Raw genomic sequence first — 27,658 nt, 5'->3', positions numbered from 1 at the left:
AGTCTGGCCAGCCGAAAGGGTCTGCGTGTGGCCGGGGAGGATGGCAGGGGAGTGAGCCCCATGGGACAGCCAGGAACTGGTAAGGGGAGGTAGGGCACAGGTTCAGTAAAAGATGGTAAATGGTGGTGACCCCGGGGGGAAAGCGGAAGTATTTGGGTTTTTAAATTTTCCCCTAAGTTCCCACAAAATTTCATTGTTGCCCCCAAACTCCCCCTCTTCACCACATAGGGAATTTCCGATTTCACTTCCCTAAATGCAAGTGGTCAGAGGGCCTCAACTTCCTCCTTATGGCCTCCTGTTTTGCCCCAGCTGTCACCTCTGTAGTGAAGCCTTCTCTTCTCCCGCGCGCGTCCGGAGTCACGCATGTCCTCCCCAGCTTGTGTCCCTCTCCCACTCCCACCACGTCGGCCCGAGGGGAGGTCAGGCCTCACGCTGCCGGTCAGTTTGCCCGTGTGCCCCCTTCTCCCTGCCCATTTTTCTTTCCTCTGTCACCACCCCGCCCGGGATTCTCTACTCCCTCAGCTTGCTCTGCTACCTCTATCCTGTTTCTCCCTCTCCCAAAACAGATAAAAGATGAGGGGACAAAGACAGTGTGTGTCTGAGAAGCGGGGCTGAGAGGAGGTGGTGCGGCGGCCCGGGGGTCCTGCGATGCCTCGGGGGATTCTGAGTCAGCGGGAGGAGGACGGGCACGTGGGGAACGGCGGGCGAGGCGCATAGTCAGGGAACCGGAATGCCTGACTGGGTGTCTCGTGGAGCCATCCCTCGGGGTGTGGGTGTCCACGGTACCGGAAGGTGCGCAGGCCAGAGACCTTCTCGCGCCGGACGCCGTCTACTCCCGGCCTTCCCAACCACAGCACCTCCACGAGCCTCCCCCACGAGGGGCAGGGCGAAACAGGTGCGGTTGCCACGGCACCCGAACCACGGTCTCGCGAGATTCGGAATAAACCAATGGGAGGCAGGGGAGGGGAGGACGTGGCACGAGGCTAAGGGGCGGGGCCAGAGGGGTTCCTCCCTAACTCTCCCAATTCCGCCCCGCCCTCGCCGCGGCGGCTCCCGTGGCCACTTAGGGACCGATCCTATAAAGGCCGCTCCGCAAGGGGCGCGCTCCACTCGGCAGAGGGCGCCTCGGCGGTTGTGCGCCTGCCCAGTGTGGGTCGCTCCCCGCCCCCTGTCCCGGCCGGCCCCGCCTTGGCTCTGCGCCCTCTCCCGGCTCTCAGCCGCTGCTCTGCCCTGCAGCAGCCAGCCCCGTGTCCGGCAGCATGTTCAGCTGGGTCAGCAAGGATGCCCGCCGCAAGAAGGAGCCGGAGCTCTTCCAGACGGTGGCCGAGGGGCTGCGGCAGCTGTACGCGCAGAAGCTGCTGCCCCTGGAGGAGCACTACCGCTTCCACGAGTTCCACTCGCCCGCGCTGGAGGACGCTGACTTCGACAACAAGCCCATGGTGCTCCTGGTGGGCCAGTACAGCACTGGCAAGACCACCTTCATCCGGCACCTGATCGAGCAGGACTTCCCGGGGATGCGCATCGGGCCCGAGCCCACCACCGACTCCTTCATCGCCGTCATGCACGGCCCCACCGAGGGCGTGGTGCCGGGTAACGCGCTCGTGGTGGACCCGCGGCGCCCCTTCCGCAAGCTCAACGCCTTCGGCAACGCTTTCCTCAACAGGTACCCACCCATCACTCCAGGGGGGTGGGGCGCGGCCCGGGCCAGCCCTCACTCAGAGCCGGACCCTGCCGTGGCTGTCACCCCCGCCGTTCTTTGTCTACGAGGCCCCAGTGAGACCCTCAGTGACCACTCCCTGGCCCAAGGGCCCTGCCGCTTCCCAGAGAAAACCCATCTGGGGTTTAGGAGTGGGCGTTGCCAGCTCCCCCAGCTTCTGTCTTCCCCAGAATCTTCCAGGTTAACCACCAAGCCCTCCCACAAATCCCAGCCCCACTCCCCTCAGAACCAGGACTGAACCATTCCTGCGCTCTCTTTCTTGGTCTTCACCTCCTTCCCGCAGACTGGATGCACTTGGTTCAGGCACATCAACCCTTCCCTCCTTGTCTTCTTAAGTGTCATAGCAAAACACAATGAAACTTTTACCCAGTCCCTTCGCTGGGGCGGTGTGGCTCTGCTCTGCCTCCCCTGGGACTGTGGTTTTGTGTAGGAGGGAGGAGGAGAATCTGCTGTGGCTTGCTGACTTTGGGACAGCCCCTTGGAGGGGACAGTTGAGGTTTGAACGCTTCTCCCAAAGGCAGTTCTCAAGCGGTCAGTGCTGCCTTAAAGGGTTTTGGGAAGCAGGAGGAGGTGGTGGTGCTGGGGTCCTGCGATGAGATTCTAGCCCTGAGCCCTTCTGTGGACTGAGGGACAGAATCTGAGCTGCTTTCACCCACTTGGACCTCTCTCTCCCAGTTAAGTGGCCTCTGCATGTGATGAGAGTGATCCCCAAGCCTCTGCCTCTCTCAGTGCTGTGAATGAAACAGTGGCCTCCCGTCTAAGGAGTGCAATGCCCAGGCTCACTTTTCTCCAAAGGAACTCGAGGCATCCTGGTCCCCACCCCCAGGCGACATACCAAAATACTTCCCAAACCCTGCCCTCCCTGCCACCCCACATTCTACGACTCCTGCATGCCTTTCAGAGTCTGCAGTCTGCACCAGGGAAGAGCCCCGAAGGAATCTTTGAATCTTGCCTTCCAAGTCCCCGCCCTGTGGGATCACATTCCTTTCCAGAGGCCATCCAGCCGTGCAGGGCACCTTGCCCTAGAGCCAAGCCGGTGGCCAGGACTGCTCCATGCACAGAGCTGACCTTCAGCGTGGTCTGTTGCCACTTGCAGGCATTTCAGCCTGCCCTCCTGTACTATGGCTGTTGGCGTTTGTGTATCAGGCCCAGCTCTTTGGGCTAAGGGTCCTGAAGAGGCAGGGTCCTCTTGCCCCAGCCTTCCCTCCTTGTTTCAGGATTGCCAGGTAGATAAGTGACTAGCTGAAACCATTAGCTGACAGGGAGCCCTTTGACCCTGTGGAAAGTTTGGCTGCTGTTCCGGAAAGTCCAAGTGTTAGGTCTCTGCTTCCGTGCAAAACTTTGGGAAGCCATGGTAAGGGTCACTTTCCCTGCTGCCTCTGCTGTCCCAAGCGCTTCACTTTCCTTGCGAGGGCAGACCTTTTTTGAAAGGAAAAACATGGCACAGGACCAGTTTTCTGAATTTGGAAGCCTAAAGTTTCAGAGCTGGAAGGATCTTAGACCTCATCTCGGCAGCCCCCACCTCACTGGCTCAGGAAACCGAGGCTTAGAGGGTCCACCTGGTTTGTGGAAGTCACCCATTAGGTTAAGCAGCACTGACTGTCTGGCTTTTCGTAGCTGGTCACTGCCTGCTGCTGCTGCTTCCCCGAAAAGAGCAATTCAGCATTGCTTGGTCCAAGCCTGGTGCTTTGGTGACATTGGTGCCACAGGATCTGAGAGGTAGCACACTTTTATTTCCTTCGTGCTGCCACCTCATCTCCAGAGGATCCCTGATGGCTGATGGCCCTCTAGAAAGGGCCCTATCAGCCCGAGCTGGGGCCCTGAGCTGTGTCAGGATGTGAAGTGTGGGGAGGACGCCTGGCAAGAAGGGTGCAACAAAGGGGGCTTTTCTCTGGCTGATACAGCCTCTCCAGCCGAGTCTTAAAGAGACTCATTGAGTCATGAATTTGACTTTCCGGCTTTTTCCCCCTATGTGGCTGCTCTAAGAATAAAATCAGCTGGAGCAGACCAAGGCAGGGTGCAGTCAGGGTGTCCTAAGAGTGTCTTGTGAAAACTCACTGCGTAACTGGGACTGCGCTTGTGCGAGATGAAACCTGTGCATCCTTGGGGAGATGGAATCGGAGGCATCTCTGCTGCTTGATCCCTTTCTTGTTTTCAGCCATACACCACGGGCTCTGCAGAGCAAGTGGTTTCTGGGTCCTATAGATATTAACTTGCTTTCTGGGCTCATTTATGAGGCATTTTTATGTATGTGACTTCCCAGAGCCAATTCTACTTCCCATCCTTCTATTCTGTCGTCATCTCTCCAGCGGCTCCTTCCAGTGCAGGCCTGCATGCATTGCTGCTGGCACTGGTGAGAGTAAGGCCCACGCTTTGCTCGCCCTGAGGGGCAGCTGGTCTTGCTCCGCTGCCTTGCAGGCAGCACCCCTTGCCCTGGCCAGCTGCCCTCTGCATGGGGGCCCCTGGTCACTGGGGGTTGGGGCCAAAGGGAGAAGCCGATCAGCTCAGATTCCTCCCCTCTGTTGGAAAGGCAGCTTCAAGTTTGTGTCCTACAGGTAATGGGGTCAGCCTTTTCTTTGCTCTCACTACCTTTTTCAGAGAAGTTTTTTTTTTTTTTGAGACAGTCTTGCTCTGTTGCCCAGGTTGGAGTGCAGTGGCACAAAATGTGGGCTCACTGCAACCTCCACCTCCTGGCTTCAAGCAATTCTCTGCCTCAGCCTCCTGAGTAGCTGGGATTACAGGTACCTGTCACCACACCCAGCTAATTTTTCTATTTTTGGTAGAGATGGAGTTTCACCACGTTGGCCAGGCTGGTCTTGAACTCCTGGCCTCAAATGATCCACTCGCCTCGGCCTCCCAAAGTTCTAGGATTACAGGCATGCGCCACTACACCTGGCCTTTCAGAGAAATTTTTAAAGGAGCTTTTCCTGTGTCCAGTGAAGCATCCCTGCTTTCAACTGAGACTGCCCCTTGCCTTTCTGGGCTGTTCTAAGCTTAGTGTGAAACTCCAGTGTTTGTAGCTGAGCCCTGGCCCGAGAGTTGCCAGCCTCTCCATGGCTTTGTTCTTCCTCAGCCTGCTCTGACTTTCAGAGAATGACACGTCTGTGCCTCTCCATCCCACTGTCTACCATCCTGTGTGGTCCCGAGCTGTTGCCGGCCATCAGTTTCAGTTCCCTCACCCAAGTGGCTGATTGAAAGGGCAGGGCTGGCCCTAGCAGCAGTAGGAAGGGGCCGGCTCTCTTCAGGGTAGAAATTTAGCCCAGTGGTGGAAAATTCTAACATGGGATTTCAAGGTCCCAGTGTCACCTTCTGTTTCCCCTATGAATTGAATGGTAACCTAGGCTGGTGCAGTTTTCACTAACAAGTCAGCAGCTTGAAAGTTGACCTCTCCAACTCTAGGGGAAAAGCGAATGTGAGGAAGTGCTGATGTGGGTGAGTTTGAGCCTGCTGGTTGCATTCCCAGTTGAAAAAGTCTGTACAATTTGCCAGCCACCCCGGGAAATTAAGATAGAAAACCACCTGTCAGTTCCCCGCTTCTGGAAAGGAAGCCAGAGATGGAGGGAAGGGGTACAGAGAGCCCTTTGTTACGTCGGGAGCCTGGAGGACTGCGTCGTGACGCCTCTCTTCTGGCGCTTGCTCTCATGTAGGTTCATGTGTGCCCAGCTGCCCAACCCCGTCCTGGACAGCATCAGTATCATCGACACCCCCGGGATCCTGTCCGGAGAGAAGCAGCGCATCAGCAGAGGTAAACACTGACCGCGGCTCACGGCGCTGGTGCTGTCACACCTCCTCCTCTCTGAGGTCAGCATCCTGATTCAGATGCTGACCTTGAGATTTCTTCCAGCCTCAGGCTGTCTTAAAAAAATGTGTCCGAGGGAGAACCCATTTTACATCAGCCTCCCATCTCCACAGTGCTCTGTGCACTGAGGGCGAGAGCTGCTTTCCTCCTTGGCTCAAGCGAGGAGGTGAGACCACAGCCAATCTTGTGTGGCTGTCATGCTTTTGAACCCCTGGGGCATGCTGGAAACAACAGGATCGGAATGGGCCTCGGGCCATCCTGTGAGGGTGCAGGAAGCAGCTGACTCTGAACCAGCCCCTGGTCCCTGGAGCTTATTATCCTTAGTCTGTGTTGAAAAGCTCTGCCTCTCAAAGCCATATAAATTCCTTTTGAGTCCAGCCAGACTGAGAGAGCCAGGTAAAAGGAGAAGCGGGCAGAAATTCATGAAACATTTAGGGGCTGGTGGAAATTTGCTTACATCTGCTTAGAGGCTGACAGTCAGCAGCCTCCCTGGCCTTCATACTGTGCAGTAGTGCGCCATGCCCGTTCCAATTGTGTCAGCTCCTGCCTGGATTCTGCCAAACTCTTTTCTGGTTCTGAACGAGCCTGAACTGTCCCCTATCTTTCACTGCTGGTTTTTCTCAGAAGGGTGGGGTGCCTTGGAGTCTGATGCTTTCTGGGAGGAGCTTGAAGGTAGACTAGTACCAGGAAGGTGAGGAGTGGAGTCCGCAGCTCCAAAAGTGAAAATGAAATAAGATCAAACTCAAAGAGGGGTTGAGGACAAGGGAGCAACTTTGCTGATGATTAACTTGCAGATCCTTCCCGGGTGCCGTTCCCTCTGGCCTGGCCTGTGGTGGGGTAGCCTTGTAGTCAAAGCCGGCAGCTAGGATTTGGAGTGCACGTTTCTCTCTCCTGGGACTCTGAGGGCATCGGGACTCTGTTCTTGGAGCTGAGAAACCTTGCTTCTCTTTCCTTCCAGGCTTGCCGGCCTTGTCCATGTAGGGCTGCCTCAGAACATACTGAAATCACTGGCCCTTATCCGCTTTCGAGCTGCCAGTTAAGCTTTTAGATTCTCGCACCTCTGGTGATAGTGACGCTCCTGGGAGTTCAAGGGAGTAGATTCAGAGACCACTTCTGAAAAAAAAAAAAAAAAAAGGCAAGCGCTAATATTTTTATTTCTTACTGCTGTTATTGTTCCAACCCAGTTTTAAGAAAATGCGTGATCAGCAAAAACCCTGTCATTTGCCAAAGCAAGGTCAGAAAATCTGAATAAGTTACTCTATTATTTTTTTTTTTTTTTGAGACAGTCTCTCTCTGTCTCCCAGGCTGGAGTGCAATGGCACGATCTCGGTTCACTGCAGCCTCCTACTCCCAGATTCAAGTGATCCTCCCACCTTACCCTCCGGAGTAGCTGGGATTACAGGTGCCTACCACCACACCCAGCTAATTTTTATATTTTCAGTAGAGATGGGGTTTCACCATGTTGGCCAGGCTGGTCTCAAACTCCTGACCTCAGGTGATCTGCCGGCCTCAGCCTCCCAAAGTGCTGGGATTGCAGGTGTGTCACCACACCTGGCCGAATAAGTTACTCTTTAATTTTTTTTTGGAGATGGAGTTCTCTGTGTTGCCCAGGCTGGAGTGCAGTGACGTGATCTTGGCTCACTGCAACCTCTCCCTGAAAGAACCACTAAGGGAGTTTGTTCCGAGTCTGCCTCCAGGGCTGGGGTATTCTGGAAGGACTCTGAGCCTCTATCTGTTATCTTTTCATTAGCATACCTGGGAACTCCTCTGATCCAGCCATCAGATAGAGGCTGAAGCCCCAGCAGGCCAGCTGCTATGTACACATCCCGGGGTAAAGAACAGTGGCACACAAGAAGACCCTTATCCAGCCAGAGTGCCACTGCTCAGTGTGGCCTTTGGCGCTTGAGTTAAGGTGTTTGACAGGAAGGGTTCAAGGTTTTTGTGGCCTCTGTTGTCTCATAAAAAAGAAGAGGCCAGGTGTGGTGGCTCACACCTGTAATCCCAGCACTTTGGGAGGCCGAGGCAAGTGGATCATGAGATCAGGAGTTCGAGACCAGCTTGGCCAACATGGTAAAACCTCGTCTCTACTAAAAACACAAAAATTAGCCAGGCATGGTGGCATGTACCTGTAGTCCCAGCTACTCGGGAGGCAGGAGAATCGCTTGAAACCAGGAGGTGGAGGTTGCAGTGGGCCTCCCACAGTGCCGGGATTAGAGACATGAGCCACCGTGCCTGGCTGAAAAAATTATTATTTTTTAGAGACAGGGTCTCACTCAGGCAGGAGTACAGTGGTGTGACCCTAGCTCATTGCAGCCTTGAGCTCCTGGGCTCAAGCGATCCTTCCACCTTAGTCTCCCAAGTAGCTGGGCCCGCAGGTGCAGGCCACCACGCTTGGCTGTGGTTGTATGTCTTGTGTTGCTTGCTTTGGCCCTGCCCTCTGAGACACTCCCTCCCTACCTCCTAATCCCTCTGCTTCCTTTCCATGGTAGGAAAGAGGCAGGCACAGGTGTTTACACTGGCTGTCTCTGGGACAAGCACTGAAGTGTACTCTCCATTTCAGTAGATCTCAGACACAACATGGCATTTTGATTGGGAGCAAGGGGTGGACATGCGCATTACCTTGTGGTCCCCACCCTGGAGTTGCCTATGCAGATGACAGGTGGGGGAGCAAGCCAGCAGGACACGAGGCTGCTGTCAGTGTGCTGTCATGCTCTGCCTGTGTGACCTCCCTGTCCCCTCCAGGTGCAAAGTGTGGCTCCTCTGTGTCCTTGAGAGGTCAGGCTCCCCTATATCCACAGAAGGTCATCTCTGCCCATTATGGGCAGGAAGGAGGCAGGGGCTGAAAGAGAAGTACATCCCTCTGATTGGAAGAGAGGTTTCCTGCTAGAGATCAAACCGATTTTACTAGACATTTCTTTTCCTCCATAGCCCTAGTGGCCTTGGTTTAGATGTATTTTACTAAAAGTTACCTGGTTAGGGTTTGATGTTGGTGTTTTATTGTCAAGAGAAAGACCATCACTGGGTACCTCTTTGAGGTGCTGGGTATAAACTCCAGGAAGAGAACCCCAGGTAGACACAGGAGGAGTGGATTTCTCTTTCCTGCCCCGCCCATCAGTGATGGAAAGGCCCATGTGGCCTGACCAGCGGAGGAAGTCAGAGCGGAGCAGTGCATTCCCAACAGGGCTGGCCGCCTACCACTGCTTTTGCCGTTGGCATGGAAAGCAGGTGTTTCCCTCTCAGAAAGATAGGACCTGCAGAGCATGTGGGCCCCAGTGCGACACGCCTCCCCTGGCCTGCCAGCCCATTCCCTGGAAACATGTCCTTGTGGAGGCCATGGATGGACATTGGGGTGGCTAATTGCATTTACTTCCATTTCCCGCCGTGTCTGGCCCTGCCTGACCCCTCCTGACTTTTTTTCCCCTTTCCCCATGGTCCTAGTCTATGCAGGAAACACAGTCTAGAAAGATAAAGTGGGCTGGTGCAGGCCCAAAGTGGTCAGGAGGCAGCTGCGCTCTGTCAGGGACCCCTGAGGATCGCCTCAGTGAGGAGAAGCGGGCTGGGTTGGGGTCTCTTGGGCTGCCTTTGCCTGTGTGCTAAGCTGAGTGACTTTAAAGATAATATTGTCCTATGTCAGCAGAGAGAGGTGGCCTGTGGGGGCTGCACTTATTCTTGAGTGCTGCCTGTGTGACTGATAAGGGCATTCCAAAGGGCAGTTGGGCACAGCAGGGCTAGTGCCCTTGGCTTCACGGGCTGCCGACCAACTGCATGGTCCCCTCAGGGCCTGGGTGCCGAGTCATCCCCGGTGGGGCCTCTGTGGACAGCCCAGCCAGTTTGTTCCCCATTGTGGTCACTAGGCAACTGTGAGCTAACCGGGAGTTTTTGTGCCTCAGTCTCCCCATGGAAGCTGTAGCAGCAGGGGAGTGTTGTTTTAACTTGCAGTAGCAGATGAGAAACCTGGCCAGCTTTGTGTCTGACTTTCTGCTGGCCACTGCCACGTCAGTGAGTTATACAGCAGCTGCATCTAGGAGAAGGTCCTGCCTTTCAGAGGAGGAAGCAGAGGCTTAGGAAATTTAAGTAATTGGCCTAAGATGACAGCCAGGCCAGCAAGTGTCAGCACTAGGATTTGAACCCAGGCAGGGTTTGTGCTCCTACTGCGGCAGGACTGAGAACGGGGCCTTGGCATGAAGGCTGTGGGTGAAGGAGTGCCGAGAACTCGGGTCAGACAGATCTTTGCCTCTTTTGGGCCTCCTGAGATGCACAGAGGCCGCCCTCTGCTTCTCTCCTGCCCAAGGTTAGACTGCAGTCCTGAAATGGACCTGAGGTCTGGTATCGTCTTCCCTTTCCCTGTTCCCTGTCTCCAGCCACAAATGACCCCTCAGGCTATCCAGGGAGCCTGGTCCCCTGGGCTCTCACTTGCCCTGCTGGTCTGCAGGCTCCCTCTAAGCCTGGGAGTTGTTCTGATCCTTAGTGGTTGGATGGAGCCTCCCTGCCCACACTCCCACCTGTGTGGCCTGAGCCCTCTGGCCCAGAGGTGGGCCTGCACCGTGGGCAGCCCCCACTTCCTGCCAATACCTCCCAAGATGGAGATGCCACTGGCAGCAGCCCCCCATGGCAGGGTTTCACCAGGGTGCTCTGCAGACCATCGAATGCTCCCAGGGGCGGTCCAAAGGCCATGAGCCAGGCCAGATGCTGTGTCCCTCTTGGATTCAGCGTCCACAGCACAGGTAGATCAGAAGGTTCAAATCCCACGTCAGTACTTGAGGAGCCGAGTGGCTCTAGGGAGTTGTTGTGGCCCCTTGAGCTGCATCCGTCCATCAGGAAGCACCGCAGCCTCTCGGGTTATTGTGGATTACCAGAATTTACATGTTAAGCTCTTGCCCTAGCACCTGGGACACAATTAAGTGTTTAAGTGTCAGCTGGTTGCTAGTAAAGAGACGGAAAAACCCAGGGCTTCCCAGACTTTGATCTGAGTAACATCCTGGGGAATATCCTCAGCACAGTGCTGACTCAACTGGGGTTTCCCATTTGGTTCCAGGCCCTCCTTTGCTCCCAGCTCCAGGCCTCCGGAAGTCCTCTGCCCACCCCACCTGGCTGTGCCCTCCCTCTGTGGCCCAGCAGGCTAGGATGCCAGGACAGCTTTTGGCCGCAGCCTCTGCTGGGGGCGCACAGGCTCTGCCGAGGAGGAGGCGTACCAGGCGCTGCCCGCGCTCGACACCTGTTTCTCAGGCTGCGTGCTGGTGGCGGGTTGGGGAGCAGCTGGCCAAGCGCCTGCAAACATTCCGTTTATATTCTGGGGATGAGGCATTCCTCATGCCTTTGAAGTCCTTGCCTACACACCCATCAGAATCTGAGCTTCTTAAGCCCAAAATGCAAATCCTGGGAGTAAATAAGAACAAACATTTACTCCTGCTCACAGCGTGCCAGGCGCACTCCCTCCTCCCTCGCCCTCTGAGCTGGAAACCTACTGTTTTCACGGTACAGACTGAAGCTGGGAACTGAGGCTCCGAGAGGCCAGAGGCCTGCTGGGCCATGCAGCTGGTTGTTGAGTAGAAGGTTCAGGATGGAAATGTGGGCCTGATTCCAGAGCTCCTCTGCCCCCTCCCGTCCCTCCTTTGCTGCTTGTGTCTGATGTGCTGGGGTCTACATGGTGTGTAGCAAAGCCCACCCTCCTCATGTGTCCTGCTCTACAAAGCATTCCTGGGCTGCCACTGCCACGATAGAGTATTCTCATCACCCGAAAGTTCCTGTGCCCCTCACAGTCGCTCCTGGTCCTAGGCAGCCCACTGACCTTTGTCTCTAACTTTCGCCTCTTCCGGAATGTCACCTAAATGGAATCACACAGGCTGAAGCCTGTCACTTCTGCCTTCACCTAGCAGGCTGCTTCTGAGCTGCATCTGGGTGTTTGAGAATGCCTGTGGCCTGCTCCTCTTCGTCGGGGGCTCTTTCCCATCAGTTGTCATCCATAACCTGTAGGGGGCACTTGGCTTGTTCCATCTTGGGGCAGTCTTGAGTCAAGTTTGTGCTTTGTGTGGACGTGTGCTGCTCTCAGGTAAATGCTGAGGAATGGGGGTGCCTCTGCGCTCTGCTGAAAAACCCTTCCAGAGGCGCGTCAGCCTGAAGCAGCCCAGGAACGAGCTCTCAGGTGCAGACTCCTCTTCGTTCCTGGGTCTCTGTATTGTTCTCCTGGGCCCCCGCAGCACGCGTTGGGAGCCTGTGTGATGGAGAGCTAGGGTGACAAATACTGAAGCCCATGGGGCTTGAATGACAGGAAACCAAAGTCGATTGGAGACAAACCCTCCATTGTTTCATGTTCTAGAAAACTTTGGAATGTATAAAGCAGCTTTTCCCCCAGCGGCTGGAACTACCTGTGTTTTGGAGGCTGCTGGAGTAGGGTGTGGAGGCCAGAGAACCTCCCTCTTCCCCTTCTGTGCTGGGGTGGGAAGCATGGTTGGGCTGTAGTCAGGAAGGCAGGTCCCCCCAGAGGAGGCCCGGCGGGACCCAGCTCACCATGAGAGGCCCCTGTCCTGAGGCGCCACACTTGGCCCAGCCTGGTTGCCGAGAGCCACCCTGTTCTCTCATCCCACACCCCAGGACTTTTCGTTTCTGTCTTTTAAAAACTGTGATAAAATACACCTAACATATAATATTTACCATTTTAGCCTTTTTTTTTCTTGGAGATGGAGTTTCACTCTGTCACCCAGGCTGGAGTGCAATGGCGCGATCTTGGCTCACTGCAACCTCCGCCTCCTGGGTTCAAGTGATTCTCCTGCCCTAACCTCCCAAGTAGCTGGAATTATAGGTGCACAGCACCACGCCTGGCTAATTTTTGTATTTTTAGTAGAGATGGGGTTTCACCATGTTGGCCAGGCTGATCTTGAACCCCCGACCTCAGGTGATCCACCCATGTTGGCTTCCCAAAGTGCTGGGATTACAGGTGTGAACCATCACACCCGGCCCATTTTAACTCTTTTTAGGTGTGCAGTTCCGTGGCATTTAGCACGTCACCACCACCCAGCTCCAGACTCTTCATTTCCCAATTGGAAACCCTTCCTGTTGAACACCAGCTCCCCTCCCCGCTCCCTGTGCCCCGCAGCCCCTGCACGCCCCCGTCTGTGTTCCTTTTCTGTGCACTTGATTATCCTGGTATCTCCTGTAAGTGGAATCCTGCGGTGCCATAGCCGTCCTTCCGTGACAGGACGTTTTAAAGAAACTTTGGTTTTAGGTTCGGGGATACATACACAGGTTTGTTGTTTGGGTAAATGCAGTGTTGTGAGGTTTGGCATATAGATTATTTCGTCACCCAGGTAACAAGCATAGTATTGGATAGGTCATTTTTGTTTTCTTTTTCTTTTTCTTTTTTGGAGACAGGGTCTCGTTCTGTCACCCAGGCTTGGAGTGCAGTGGCACAATCACAGTTCACTGTAGCCTCAGCCTCCCTGGCCCAAACAATCCTCTTACCTCAGCCTCCCAAGTAGCTGGGAATACAGATGCATGCCACTACACCCAGCTAATTTTTAAATTTTTGTAGAGAGGAGGGTCTCATTATGTTGTCCAGGCTGGGCTCAAACAGTCCTCCTGCCTCAGCCTCCAAAAGTGCTGTGATTACAAGTGTGAGCCACCGTGCCCAGCCTGATAGGCGGTTTTTCTGTCCACACCCTCAAGTAGGCCCCGGTGTCAGTGCTTCTCTTCATTGTTTCCATGTGTACTCGATGTTTAGCGCACATGGATAAGTGAGAACGTGCAGTGTTTGGTTTTCTGTTCCAGTGTCAGTTTGCTGAGGATAATGGCCTCCAGCTCTGTCCATCTTGCTGCAAAGGACATGATCTGGTTCCTTTTTATGGCTGCATAGTATTCTATGTTGTATATGTACCATGTTTTCTTCTTCCTTTTTTGAGACAGAGTCTTGCTCTGTCACCCAGGCTGGAGTGCAGTGGTGCGATCTTGGCTCACCGTAGTCTGCGCCTCCCGGGTTCAAGCGATTCTCCTGTCTCAGCCTCCCGAGTAGATGGGGCTACAGGTGCACACCACACCTGGCTAATCGTTTTTGTATTTTTAGTACAGACGGGATTTCACTATGATAACCGGAATGGTCTTGATCTTCTGACCTCATGATCTCCCCACCTCAGCCTCCCTAAGTGTTGGGATTATGGGCATGAGCCACCGTCCCGGCCTGTACCACGTTTTCTTTATCCAGTCTACTGTAGATGAGTATTTATGCGGATTCAGTCTTTGCTATCATGAATAGTGCCATGATCAACGTATGTGTGCATGTGTCCTTATGGTAGAGTGATTGGTATCCTTTAGGGTATCAATTCTTTAGGGTGCCCAGTAATGCGATTGCTGGGTCGAATGGTAGTTCTGTTTTAAGTTCTTTCAGAAATTTCCAAGCTGCTTTCCACAGAGGCTGAGCTGGCTTACGTTCCCACCAGTAGTGTGTAAATGTTCCCTTTCTCTACAACCTCACCAGCATCTGTTATTTTTAGGCTTTTTAATAATAGCCATTCTGACTGGTATGAGATGGTGTCTCATTGTGGTTCGATTTGCATTTCTTTTTTTTTTTTTTTCCACCGGGGCATTCCTGAGTTTATTTGGGGCACACCTGGGCGAAAAAAGGGCCCCACACCTAGAAGAAAGTGTTGGGCCTCTTGGTGGTGAAGTGTGGCTTGTGCTGACGGCGCAGGACGCGGTGGGGCAGCGGGAACTTGGTCTTGGAGTCGTGGAACTGCTTGAGGGCCAGCCGGCGGCACTTGCTGGCTGCGATCTCCTCCACTTTCATGATCTGGATGGAGTGGGCCCGGGCGCGGTGCCGGGCAGCACTGAGTGACAGCGCCTGCAGTGGTCAGGTCCCAGTATTCCCGGTACATGTTGTGGGTGCCGCTCCGGGAGTCATAGCGCAGCCAGATACCGAAGTTCTTCACCCGAAGAGGGGACTTCTCAAACACCTGCCCAAGGTAGACAATCTCCCCTGAAGACTTCTTCATCTTCTTCAACTGAGACACGAAGTACCAGAAGCCGGACTTGGCGACAACATGATTAGGTGCAAAGATTCGCATGCAGTAGAGGGGCGGTGTGTGGCATTTGGGGGTGGGCAGGCAGCGACCCACCACCCTGTACTCTCGTAGTGTGCCCGAAGCCTTCATGGTGTTCTCTTCACGCTCGCCGCCACCCGCAAAAGCTGATTTGCATTTCTCTAATGATTGGTGATGTTGAGTATTTTTTCATATGCGTGTTGGCTGCGTGTGTGTCTTCCTTGGACAGGCTTATTTCACCACTTAGCGTCATGTCTTCCAGGTCCCGGGATTTTCTGAGCCAGAGCTTCCTCGTGGCTCATGATCCCTCATCAGAGGTGCTCTGGCTTTCACTCGCTGAAACCACTCCCTTTGCAGGTGGGCCTTCCTCTCCAGCCCACCCGATTGGGCCATGTTTTCTGTGTCCTTTTGCTAGGTGTCAGTTCGGTGACTCCCACCGGGGTCTGAGCCTGTCAAGCTAATAGCAGGCCCCTACCTTAGAGGGGACATTGTACTCTCTCACCCAGCACACACAACTTCCTGCTTTTGCTGTTGGGAATTGCTGTTGCATTAGGTGGTGTCGGACTCCCAGCTGGCCTTGATGCGTTCCAAACTCTGAAGGCTCGTTGCTTTGGCCAGTGCCGGGGTGCTGGCCGACCCTGTTCTGTACTTGTCACCGGCCACCCAGCTCTGATTGAGAGTGGCTCGAGCTACCACTGTGCGGTGTAGCCTTTGGCGCTTCGTGAAACCCGGCGTCTTTAAGGCTGAGTCCGGTGCCTTTAAGGGCAGTGGGGGCCTGGTGGGCTAAGGAGCGCAGGTGGGCCTGGTGGGGCTTGTAGTCACGTGGTCACATGCCTGTGTGGCCCAGGCCCAAGTGTTGTGGCCCTTTTTGTCACCTGTGGGTGTAGCTAGCCAGTCACTGTGTTTCCCTGACAGGAAAAGAGCATTTTCTATAATAAACAGGAAATTTTATTCACCTGCAAAAAAACGGGCTTAGCTCTGTTGACTCCAACTTGAGACATGGGTTTTGGGGCAGGTGGGGCGGGGCTCCTGGACGGGGTGGGGGGCAGGGAGTTTTAGAGTGCTCACTCTTCCTTCTCCTTTTTCTCTCTTTCCCAGGGTCCCCCAGCCATCCAGGGGGAGGTGGGAGTGGGGCCTTGCTGGGTGGAGTTTGGGAGGGTGACCTCAGCTCCCCAGGCACTGTCCTGACTCCGAGGCCAAAGCTAACACAGCCAAGCACAGCCCATCAGGGCGCCCCTGTTCCCAAGAACTTGGTTTTGGCATCACCGCCTCCCCAGCTGTGTGAATTCTAGTTTCAGCTTGTGGCGGGCTGAGGACAAACGGTTTGAGGAGGGGAGAAGCTGGGCCCCCCTTTTACTGAGCGAGGAGCCTCAGCCCTTGAGTCATCGTCTTTTCAGCACTGACCTGCGTTCCCAGAGCTGGCCATAAAAGGCTGTGCGCTGTGGGCCCCAGGGAGGCCCTGCAGGCTCAGCCAGTGTGGCCTGGTGGCCCCGGGGACAGAGGCAACCTCTCCCTGCCCCTGCTTCCCTCACTTTGCCCTTGGCCTCTCTTTCTGGCTTTCTGCTGAGACTTCACCCCCCAGGCATCCCCTCCTGTGGAGCTTGGAGCCAGCTGCAGAGAGTCCAGGCTCCCAGGGCCTTGTACTTTGGAAGCAGGAGCCTGTGGTAGCATGAGGTGCCCTGGCATGATGCCCTCCCACACCTTCTGGGCTCAGGGAACCTGGCAGGTCTGCTATCTCCGACCATCCACCTGAGCCTCTGGAAGGCTGGGCAGGCCTCCTTGCCCGGGCTGATAGCCAGGACCCCAGCTCCCTGCACCCCTCCCTGTTAAGAAGCTTGGCCCTCAAGCACCCGATTTCCTATTGGGCTGGGGTGGGGAGTAGTCGCACATCATCTATGGGGAGGCTGCATGGCAGTATGGCTGAAGCCACGGATTTGGGATTTTCTGTACGTTCTGGTGACTTTGCTCAAGAATGAAAGTCTTTGCCTGGTGATGGGTCCCAGGCTGCTGGCCCCTTGTTTCCACAGAGCCCTGGCTTCCCCTGCCCCAGCCTGCCGACGGGGAGGCCCTCCCTGCTGGGTCCTGGGCTGGGGGCCCAGTGCTCCCACACGCCCTCCTCCCTGTGCCAGGTCGAGGAATTGGTATTTAAGTTTCACAGATGGAGAAAGTAACTGAGAAGGCAGGCCACAGAGTCGGTGGCAGGGGCTGGGAGTGGAGTGCAGAGCCATCTTATTTAGTGGCCCGAGTTCCCTCTGGGAATGCCAGGTTTGGGGAGGGGCTCCGTGCCCCGTGGCTTTGGGCTTACAGATGGCGCCAAGCACGCTTGGGCGTGGGGCCAGCAGTGGGAGTGTTTATCACACGAATAAGCTCAACCCTGTACACTGCATGGTGCTGTTTATCTTGGCGCACTTGTGCGTGGAGGCAGCCTCTCTGGGAGCCAGGGCTGTGGACCTGCCTTCCCCCTGGAGGGCTTCACAGGGTGGGAGCAGTGGATGCCACCAAGGGGGCCCCATGCAGTGGAACAGTCAGCAGCAGGTTCCCACTGGGGATGGCAGGGCTGGCCTCCCATCACTGTGAGTGACCTTGCCCAGATGCCACTTTTCCTTGATGCTTTGTCCCTGGAGCTCCTGCCTCGCTGCTGCTTTTCTGTCCCTCTCAGTCTAGAGAGCGCCTGTCTCCATCCCCAGTTTGGTGAGGGGGTGGTGAGTGTTTTTCACGGAGATGCTGGGAGCAGGCTGTGGGGGTGAGAAAGGGTTTGGGTCTGAGTTGGGCAATCCTGACTGTCCCGTGCAGGAGTGGCTTCTCCAGCTCATTTCCAGAGCCTGGCTGCTCTCTGGGAAGTACTTGGTGCTTCTGAAGAGGGCTGGCCTACATTTGGGTGACCTGAGACATGTGGGAAGACTGAGCCACTGAGCCAGGGACACGGAGGCTGGCCCAGAATCAGCCAGAGAGGATGTGGCCCCTCTCCAGGACTCCAGGCCTTTGTTTCAACACAGCCTGCCTGTCACTCCTTACTCTTCCTAGACCATGAGGGACAGAGAAGTTTTACTCTAGGGGCAGAGGAAGAGGTGTGGATTTTTTTGTTTTGTTTTGTTTTTTGAGAAGGAGTCTTGCTCTGTCGCCAGGCTAGAGCTCAGTGGTGCAGTCTTGGCTCACTACAACCTCCACCTCCTGGCTTCAAGCAGTTCTCCTACCTCAGCCTTCCTAGTAGCTGGGACTACAGGGATGTGCCACCATGCCCAGCTAATTTTTTGTATTTTTAGTAGAGAAGGGGTTTCACCATCTTGGCCAGGCTGGATCTTGAACTTTTGACCTCATGATCCACCTGCCTCAACCTCCCAAAGTGCTGGGATTACAGGTGTGCGCCACCGCACCTGGCTGTTCTGTTTTGTTTTTGAGGTGGTCTCACTGTGTCACCCAGGCTGGAGTGCAGTGGCGTGATCGTGGCTCACTGCAGCCTCAACCTCCTGGGTGCAGGTTATCCTCCTGCCTTAGCCTCCCAAGTAGCTGGGACTACAGGCCTGCACCACCTTTGTAGAGATGGGATTTCACCATGTTGCCCAGGCCGAAGTGGAAATATTTTTGAAGAGGCCTGGTTGTCAAACAGGATTCCAATTAAACCTCGGTTACAGAACCCAAAACTCACTGGCTTAAGTCAGATATCTGATAGTCTATGTGAAAAGCAATAGTCCAAGGCCATTCTGAACATGCAGCTTTCATCTCTGAACACGGGGTGCTTGCTCCGGCTCCTCCCATCACGCCTGCGTCCCAGTCCTCAGGAGGGAGAAGACAACAAAGGGCTCATGCACCTTTTCTTGTTCTTTTCTGCTGCAAGGGATGCTGGGAAATGCAGTCTCAAGCTGCGAGGCCACGAATCCAGCTGAAACTAGATAGTTATGTCTAGTTCCTCCTTTAGATGGAATTCCAACGAGCAGTCTGCCACAGGCGACAGAGTTCACTTTAATTGCTGGGCCTTCACTGGGCCGTAACAGGTTGGTAGGAAGCAATATAGAATAGAGTTTAGAATCCAGGCATGCTGGCCCAGGTCTGTCTTCCCAGAACTTTGGGAGGCTGAGGTGGGAGGCTCTCTTGAGCCCAGGAGTTCAGCGTAGACAACTTAATGAGACCCCCACCTCTACAAAATAAAAATTTAACAATTTGCTAGACATGGTGGCACATGCCTGTAGTCCCAGCTACTCAGGACTCTAAGGTGGGGGGTGGCTTGGGCCCAGGAGTTCAAGGTTACAGTGAGCCAAGACTGTGCCACTGTGCTTCAGCCCCAGTGACAGAGCAAAACCCTGTCTCTGAAAAAATGAATATAAAATTAAAAACCAAAGAAAGACTGTAGAGCTTAAAGCTGGAGTCTATCCAGTCCAGCCACTTCTTTGGAGAAGTATTTAAGACCCAGGAAGGGGAAGTGGTTTGTAGCACTTCCTGGGTTGCTTTTCTTGTAGAGCAGAGGTCAGCAAACTTTTTCTGTAAGGTCAGATAGTTAATTCTTCCAGCTTTGCAGACCTTATAGTTTCTGTCACAATGACTGAACTCTGCTGTGTCAGACAAAAGAAGCCATGGATAATACAAATGAGCATGGCTTTGTTTCAATAAAACTTTATTTACATAAACAGGTGGTGGGCCATGTTTGATCCCGGAGCTGTAGTTTGCCAACCTTTGTTGCAGAAAATAAGTGAGATCCCTGCAAACTGGGAAGCCTGGCACATCCACACTGAATGAGGAGCAGCAGCACTTACTGTTGCAGGCGCCTCTTGTCACGGCCATCCCAGGGCACACAGCTGGCAGGTGGCAACACTGGAGTCTGTGTTCTACCCTCTGTGCCATGCTGAGCACAGTGCTAGGTCTCCTCCTCACTCTTGCCCTTGTCCAACCCACTTTAGAGCTTGGACTGTGGGACAACTTTTGCATTAGCACGTGTTTACGGCAGGTGCTACATGGGTCGGCGAGTGTTGTGGCGGGGGCAGGAACAGGGAAGGTGATCCTGCCTTCAGGGTGCTGTACCGTCTAGATGAGTGCCTTCTAGGAATCTTTTTTTTTTTTGAGATGGAGTCTCACTCTGTTGCCCAGGCTGGAGTGCAATGGTGCAATCTTGGCTTACTGCAACCTCTGTCTCTGGGTTCAAACGATTCTCCTGCCTCAGCCTGTCAAGTGGCTGGGTTCTACGAGCACGCACCACCACGCTCGGCTAATTTTAGTATTTTTAGTAGAGACGAGGTTTCACTATGTTGGCCAGTACAGTCTCCATCTCTTGACGTCATGATCTGCCCACCTCGGCCTCCCAAAGTGCTGCGATTATAGGCGTGAGCCACCATGCTGGCCCCTTCTAGGAATTTCAAAAACGATCTCAGGCTGAGAAATACCAGGCCAGGTTAGAGATGAGAACCATCAGAGCAGCGGGTCCCTTGGCGCCCCTGAGCTCTCCCTTCTCTCTCCCCAGGCTATGACTTTGCAGCTGTCCTGGAGTGGTTCGCCGAGCGGGTGGACCGCATCATCCTGCTCTTCGATGCCCATAAGCTGGACATCTCTGATGAGTTCTCGGAAGTGATCAAGGCTCTGAAGAACCACGAGGACAAGATCCGCGTGGTATTGAACAAGGCAGACCAGATCGAGACGCAGCAGCTGATGCGGGTGTACGGGGCCCTCATGTGGTCCCTGGGCAAGATCATCAACACCCCTGAGGTGGTCAGAGTCTACATCGGCTCCTTTTGGTCCCACCCGCTCCTCATCCCCGACAACCGCAAGCTCTTTGAGGCCGAGGAGCAGGACCTCTTCAAGGACATCCAGTCTCTGCCCCGAAACGCTGCCCTCAGGAAGCTCAATGACCTGATCAAGCGGGCGCGGCTGGCCAAGGTAGGCCCTGGGTGAGGGGAGCGGCCTATTGCCAGGCAGGGCGGTGGGGCTCTGAGACTGGCACTGAGGGTCCCAGGACTGCCCAAGACCCATCCCAGCTCACTGCTCAGGCAGACCTGCCCTTCGCAGTTTCTGTGTGCAGAAACCAGTCCTTGGTCAGCACCAGAGTGCAGCCTGCTTTTAACTAAGATTCTCCACCCAGCCTCCTTCTTAACTTGTTCTGTTTGTGGTTTATACCCCAACTATGCCAAGAAGGGTTTGACTATGCTTACAACACAGAAACAGCACACAGGAAGTTGCTGCAGAAGCAAAGGAGAGAGCCTCAGAAATGGGGGTGCTGGGGGATAGAGCTCTGAGGCTTGTTGGCTTCCCTCTGGGGTTTTTTGTTTTTGAGACGAAGTCTCGATCCATTGCCCAGGCTCGAGTGCAGTGGCCCTATCCTGACTCGTGGCAACCTCCACCTCCCAGGTTCAAGCAATTTTCCTGCCTCAGCCTCCCGAGTAGCTGGGGTCACAGGCACCTGCCACCACACCCGGCTACTTTTTGTACTTTTATTAGAGATGGGGTTTCACCATGTTGGCCAGGCTGGTCTCAAACTCCTCAGGTGATGCGACCTCAGGTGATGCGCCCGCCTCGGCCTCCCAAAGTGCTGGGATTACCCACCCATCTGGGGTTTATTGAGCCTGAAGTATATTCAGCATGGTGCTGGACACCGGGGACATGGTGTCTCCCATCCACCGCCCCTGTTCACTCATCAGCCTTCATGGGGAAAACGGAGACATGAACAAAAAATACGCATCAGTTATTTGTGTCATCTCAGAGTGAGCTCAGGCTGCTGCAGGAGCCAGTGCTGGGGGCTGTCTCGGTGGGGTGGAGGGGCTGGGGAGGGCCCTGCAGGAGCTGAGACTTAAGCTGCGACAGGAAGCAGCTCTTGAGGCGATGGGGTGCCAGCCTATAGCCCAGGGAGCACTGGGCACTGAAGCCAGGGTCACGCTGAGGCAGTGTCAGTCCAGCAGGCCTCGCAGACCATCCTCACCCCTCCTGGCAGCCCAGGCCTAGCGGCACTTAGCAGCAGCCTCTGAGTGGCCGAAGGGTTTGGAATGTTAGTGGCTGACCAAGTACTTGAGTGAGAGCCAGCGTGGCTGGGTCTAGGAAACTAAGGTTGATGCCACCAGCAGACGCTCCCAACACAGAGTGACAGAGTACATGCCCTTATGGTGTCTGACTTTGAATAGCACCTTGCCGTGGGCTGGCCTAGATGAGTCACCATGAGTGACAGTCTCGGTTATGGTTGGGGTTGACCCGTGGACAGGACTGCTTGACACAGACTGTCTGAAAAGCTGAGAAGTGACCAAGTCCACACTCGTATCTTAGCAGGGCACCCAGCTGTTCTTTCCGACTCTTAGCACAAAGCTCAGTTGTTTAAGAAATAGGCTCCAGCCAGGCTCGGTGCCTCATGCCTGTAATCCCAGCACTTTGAGAGGCTGAGGTGGATGGGCAGATCACCTGAGGTTAGGAGTTTGAGACCAGCCTGGCCAACACAGCAAAACTCCATCTCTACTAAAAAAAAATACAAAAATTAGCTGGGTGTGGTGGCATGTGCCTATAATCCCAGCTACTCAGGAGGCTGAGACAGGAGAATCGCTTGAACATAGGAGGCAGAGGTTGCAGTGAGCCAAGATTGTGCCATTGCACTCCAGCCTGGGCAGCAGAGCAAGATTCTGTCTCAAAAAAAGAAATAGGCGGCTGGGCACAGTAGTTCATGCCTGTAATCCCAACACTTTGGGAGGCCAAGGCAGGCGGATCACCTGAAGTCAGTAGTTTGAAACCAGCCTGACCAACATGGAGAAACTCCATCTCTATTTAAAAAAATACAAAAATTAGCCAGGCGTGGTGGCACATGCCCGTAATTCCAGCTACTCGGTAGGCTGAGGCAGGAGAATCGCTTGAACCTGGGAGGCGGAGGTTGCAGTAAGCCAAGATTATGCTATTGCACTCCAGCCTGGGTAACAAGAGCAAAACTCCATCTTAAAAAAAAAAAAAAAAGAAAGGAAATAGGCTCTCGCCAGGCATGGTGGCTCACACCTGTAATCCCAGCACTTTAGGAGGCCAAAGCAGGAAGATCCCTTACGGCCAGGAGTTCAAGGCCAGCCTGAGCTGGTGTTACCTAGTGAGACTCTGCTCTATTTAATTAAAAAAAAAATTTTTTTTAAGGCCCTTGCTATAGCTTCTATCTCCAGGCCAGGCCAGAGCATGGCTGAGGAGGTGTCCTGCCTGCCAAGGCAGGCCCTTTGGTGATAGCCCCGGGTTCTTGGGTGAGACAGCACAGAGAGCGGGGTGCTTGCCCCCACCTTGTGGCATGCAGGGAGTACCAGGGCAGATGTTGTGTGGGCATTAAGGCTTCAGTGGCAGCCATACCTGTGGCTAGGGTCACAGTCCCCTGATGTCCAGAGTGTAACTGAGGACTGAGGGTGGGCACCTCCTGGGGAGCCCATGCCCCTGCTTGCTCAGAGTCATGGAGACTCCGCAGGCATGGAGCACAGCCGCCCTCATGCCCACACTATCTCAAGGCCAGTCAGAGGGCATGTGGGTGCTGCCTGGCCTGAGCGGTGAGAGCTGACCCTTCATCCTTTGCCACCACTGTCCTCCCCTTGTGCCCCAAGTACCCTGGGCCCCACCTCACCCTGCAGATGAGGAGTCCGAATTCTGGCCTGAGACCTGTGAGCTGCGTGCATGGGCAGGCACAGGTCAGGTGCCTGCTATGGAAGACACAGGGCTGTGTGCTTTTCTTATTTTTATTCTTTGGAGATGGAGTCTTACTCTGTTGCCCAGGCTGGAGTGCAGTGGTGCGATCTTGGCTCACTGCAACCTCCGCCTCCAGGCTCAAGCCATTCTCCTGCCTGATCCTCCCGGTAGCTGGGACTACAGGTGTGCGCCACCACGCCCGGCTATTTTTATATTTTAGTAGAGACAGGGTTTTACCATGTTGATCAGGCTGGTCTCAAACTCCTGACTTCAGGTGATCTGCCTGCCTCAGCCTCCCAGAGTGCTGGGATTACAGGTGTGAGCCACCATGCCGGCTGGCCGGGTATTTTTCTATCTCCCTTCTGGAGCTTCCCTGTGAGTGGAGCCAGCTCTGAGAGAGGACCCATGTGAAAACCCCTGTGAGTGACCCCAGCCTCAAAGGACAAAGGATGTCCGGAGCTGAGGGGTGTGGCCCTAGCAGAGCCCCTCTCCTTGCAGGGCAGAGAGAGCTCCCCTGCTCAGCCACCTTCCAGGACAGACAGGACAAGGGGCAGGCATGGGCCCCTGCGTGGTCATCCGTGAGATAGTGTGTGACTGCCGGGCCCCAGGCATGCTGAGTCACCGCACCTGGAAAATCCCGTGGCCTCCAGTGTTCCCTCACACCTGCCGTTTCCTTTTCCTGGACTGAGTGGTGCTGTCTGTGGTGACTCCCACTGGCCTGGGACCTGTCTGCCACTGTGTCCCTGGGAGACCCTAGATCCAGACCCACATGGTATGGGGCTGCTTCCCTCAGGCAGTTCTCAGCCAGGCCCCCAGCCAGGGCAGAAGGCTGAAGCTGAGTGGGGAGGTGGACGGGCTGGAGCCGGGGAGAAGGGCATCGAGGCTGGCTGGCCCTCCGTGGCTGGAGGCAACTTGGCAAAGCTGAGGGATCTGAGGGCTGGGCTGCTCTCAGGGCTGCCAGGTTCTCAACTCACTCCCAGGAAATGAAGGGGGTGCTGCCCTGAACTGGCACATGTCTAAGCAAGGTATTGAAGCTTGGATAAAGCTGGCAACCGCCAGAAGCCTTTATGGGATTTTTCAAACCCTTCGTCATCGGAGCTGTGATGATGGCATGGAGCAGGCTAGGGCCCATTGGAGTTCAGTGGGCTCCACCCACATGTGGCTGGGATTTGCAGGTGCAGGCTGGTCGGCCCTGCAGGAAGCCTGCTCCCCACTCTGCTGTGTGGGAGGGGGCAGCTGCAGGGAAGGGGGCTTGCAGAGAAACAGAAGGAACGTGGGCTGTGGGCCACCTTCAGCAGCCCTGAGTTCCAATCCCAGCTCCTCCGTACGGGAGCCAAGTGCCCCAGGCAGCCTTTCCCAGCCGTTCAGAGGGCCAGGGTTGGGGGAATCGCACCCCACAGGGCTGCAGTGAGGATTGAATGGAGGGTATGCAACGTTCCCAGTGGGGCACAACAAACGGCCTTCTTTCAGTTGACAAACTTGGTTCTACTATCCCTGGGGCATCACGGTGATGGTGATCCATGCAAGACCAAGGCTGTTGTCTTTTGTTGGAAGTGGCTTTTTCTGTCCTGCCCTCTGCCCTGTGGCAATGAGCAGCTGTGCCTCTGCCAGACTGTCTGCTCCTAGGCCAGTGGGAGCTGGCGGTGGCAGCGGCCTTCAGCTTGACCCATCCCCTCCCCTTCCCTGTTCCTGAGCGAGCACCTTGTAGTGTCCTTGGAGGCCCTGGTCTTAGAAGCAGCCAGGGCATGTGACAAGAAAGCGCCTGATGCCTGCCCCCGTCCTCACAGGTTCATGCCTACATCATCAGCTCCCTCAAGAAGGAGATGCCCAATGTCTTTGGGAAAGAGAGCAAAAAGAAAGAGCTGGTGAACAACCTGGGAGAGATCTACCAGAAGATCGAGCGTGAGCACCAGATCTCCCCCGGTGACTTCCCAAGCCTCCGCAAGATGCAGGTACAGCTGTCCCAAGGCCCTATGTGGGCTGGCAGCCATCAGGGCAGGAGGAAGGCCTGGGTCACTGGATTTGGAGGGAATCCCATCTCCATGGGGAAGGGCCTCCCCAAACGGAAGCAGCTGGGTTAATCACCAGCACCCCACCCAACTCAGAGCTGACCCAGGCTGTGACACCGCAGAGGGGAATGTGGTGACTCACCCTGCATGTTGGGGGGAGGGCAGGGCCATGCCAGGCACTCTGGTGCCCTGTCCATTAATCCTTGCCGAAGCTGTGCCAGGAAAGAGCTGGAGTTGCCTCCTGTGTACAGGTTAGGGAGCCAAGGCCCAGAGGGGTTCATTGAGTCACCCCGGCTAGTGTCAGGGAGCAGCACTTTCTGCTTGTAGAGCCCTCGCTGGAACCATTTGGCAGGGAGTCTGGGAGGGGCCACCCTTCCCAGCCCTTGTGCTTCCTTCCCCACCCACAGGAACTCCTGCAGACTCAGGACTTCAACAAGTTCCAGGCCCTGAAGCCCAAGCTGCTGGACACGGTGGACGACATGCTGGCCAACGACATCGCACGGCTGATGGTGATGGTGCGGCAGGAGGAGTCCCTGATGCCTTCCCAGGTGGTCAAGGGCGGCGCCTTTGATGGTACCATGAACGGGCCCTTCGGGCACGGCTACGGTGAGGGGGCCGGCGAGGGCATTGATGACGTCGAGTGGGTGGTGGGCAAAGACAAGCCCACCTATGACGAGATCTTCTACACACTGTCCCCCGTCAACGGCAAGATCACGGGCGCCAACGCCAAGAAGGAGATGGTGAAGTCCAAGCTACCCAACACCGTGCTGGGGAAGATCTGGAAGCTGGCAGACGTGGACAGGGACGGGCTGCTGGACGACGAGGAGTTTGCGCTGGCCAACCACCTCATCAAAGTCAAGCTGGAGGGCCACGAGCTGCCTGCCGACCTGCCCCCGCACCTGGTGCCGCCCTCCAAACGCAGGCACGAGTGACAGTGCCCATCCTGCCCCTGCCATCTCCATGCCCAGCCAGGAGGCAGAGACGGGAGGGAGAGGGGAAGCCTCACCATTTCTCGAGGTCCATAAAGACTGAGCGGATGTTTCCTCGCCTCTCGAAAAGAAAAACCACCATCTTTCTTTTAAGGCTGTTCCTGGGCCTGGTGGGGGAGACGGGCTGAGATGATGGAATTTTGTGCACATGAACTATGGATATTTTAATATATAACGTTAGGGCAATGTTCCTCGTCACCGCCGCCTCTGTGCAACAGCCCCACGTGCACAGCCTCTGCCTCCGGCCTTTGTTCTGCTCCGGCTCTGCTGGACAGTGTGTGCAGCGACTGTGACCGCAGGGGAGCCGGGTCACCTTTTGGCAGCTGCTGGGCCGGGGCTTCGTGGACAGGAACACCAGGCGCCCTCCGTTTGCTTCTGAGCTGAGGTTGCTTCACGGGCTGTGGCTTCCTTCCTCACCCAGCCCTGCCTCCCCTGTGCTCTCAGGCGAAGTGGGTTCTTGTGCCTTCCCCTCCCCAGCCCAGACTCCCCAAGCTCAGGCCCTGCCCTTCCTCCCGAGCCCCACCGGCTCTGGCGCGCCACCCTGCTCAGCAGTCACAGCAGCAGGGCCCAACCACCTTGGTCTTCCTTGGGGGTTTCAGGGGAGTAGGAGAACGTCTTCCAGAAAAATACATAAGCTACTTTCTGTTCTGTAAAGTGACACCTTTCATACTTGACCGAATTTCCCCAACCACTTTCTAAAGCTGTGATTTTTGTCTCCCCTTCCCACCCTCCAGCCAAGGGGCAGCCCCACCCAGGGGGCATTAGATGTGGGTACTCGGGGAGCATCCCCTTCTTGGACCCCAGAGTTGCATTTCCTGGCTGAAGAAGGGTGGTCGTCCCAGCTCCTGCCTCACCCTCTCACTTAACCGGAGCTTTCGGAGCACTCTCCGCAGCAGGAGGTGGGAGGTTGGCGGTGGATGGAGGGGCTTTATGACAGCTTGGTGCTGGTGAGAGGAAGCCTGTAGTTCTGGCCAGGCTCTTTGTGTTCAGACAGTGGGGCCAGGGGAAACCCAGCCCCTTCTCCTGTAATCCCCCTTCATTTCCTACCTACCTTCCTCTGTTTAGCAAAGGAGGGCGGTTGACTTGGATGTCCTTAGAACGCCCTGGCCCCAGGCTGAGCAATAAGAAACCAGAGCCTTGTGGCCCAGCAGCTGGGCCAGTTCAGTCTGCCTCCCCCTCTGCCTGGGGCCATAAGGCCCAGCCTCCAGGGCCAGGCACACTCGCAGGCCAGCGGCTGTCCGGGTAGTGGTGGCACAGAAGCTGGTGGAGCACCAGGTCCTGCATAGCTGGGTGTCCCACCAGGCTCTCCCTTGGGGGTCTCAGGGAGCCTCCCCGCAGCGCTGCTCAGTCTACAGGAACTGGCCCGTCACCCCACACAGTATTAGGTGAGGATGGACGCAACACTGTCCTCCCCGGGAAGTCGCTGTTGAGTTTGCAGCGGCTTGTTCACACGTGGGAAGGAAAGTGAAGACTTTGTCCGTGCATTAAAAAGTCCGAACTGTGCCGAA

The 27,658-nt window shown here is 55.4% G+C and overlaps 1 protein-coding gene and 1 pseudogene across 2 annotated transcripts; one reads left to right on the top strand and one right to left on the bottom strand.

Moving 5' to 3' along the window:
* On the top strand, positions 1–27,658 carry EHD1 (EH domain containing 1). Of its 2 annotated transcripts, XM_035263226.3 has the most exons (7): positions 1–79; positions 310–438; positions 1,237–1,663; positions 5,365–5,462; positions 19,995–20,407; positions 24,940–25,104; positions 25,569–27,658. In XM_035263226.3, the coding sequence occupies exons 1-7, from the start codon at positions 61–63 to the stop codon at positions 26,091–26,093; spliced, it is 1,776 nt and encodes a 591-aa protein (XP_035119117.1). In that variant the 5' UTR covers positions 1–60; the 3' UTR covers positions 26,094–27,658. The 2 variants fall into 2 exon arrangements, with proteins under 2 accessions (XP_035119117.1, XP_017833754.2); XM_017978265.3 differs by lacking the exon at positions 310–438.
* On the bottom strand, positions 14,134–14,656 carry LOC100406638 (large ribosomal subunit protein eL20 pseudogene; annotated as a pseudogene).

Source organism: Callithrix jacchus, chromosome 10 (genome assembly GCF_049354715.1).
Source record: "Callithrix jacchus isolate 240 chromosome 10, calJac240_pri, whole genome shotgun sequence".
NCBI lineage: Eukaryota > Metazoa > Chordata > Mammalia > Primates > Cebidae > Callithrix > Callithrix jacchus.
The sequence above is the reverse complement of the archived record's forward strand: the minus strand, read 5'-3'. Positions and strand labels throughout refer to the sequence as shown.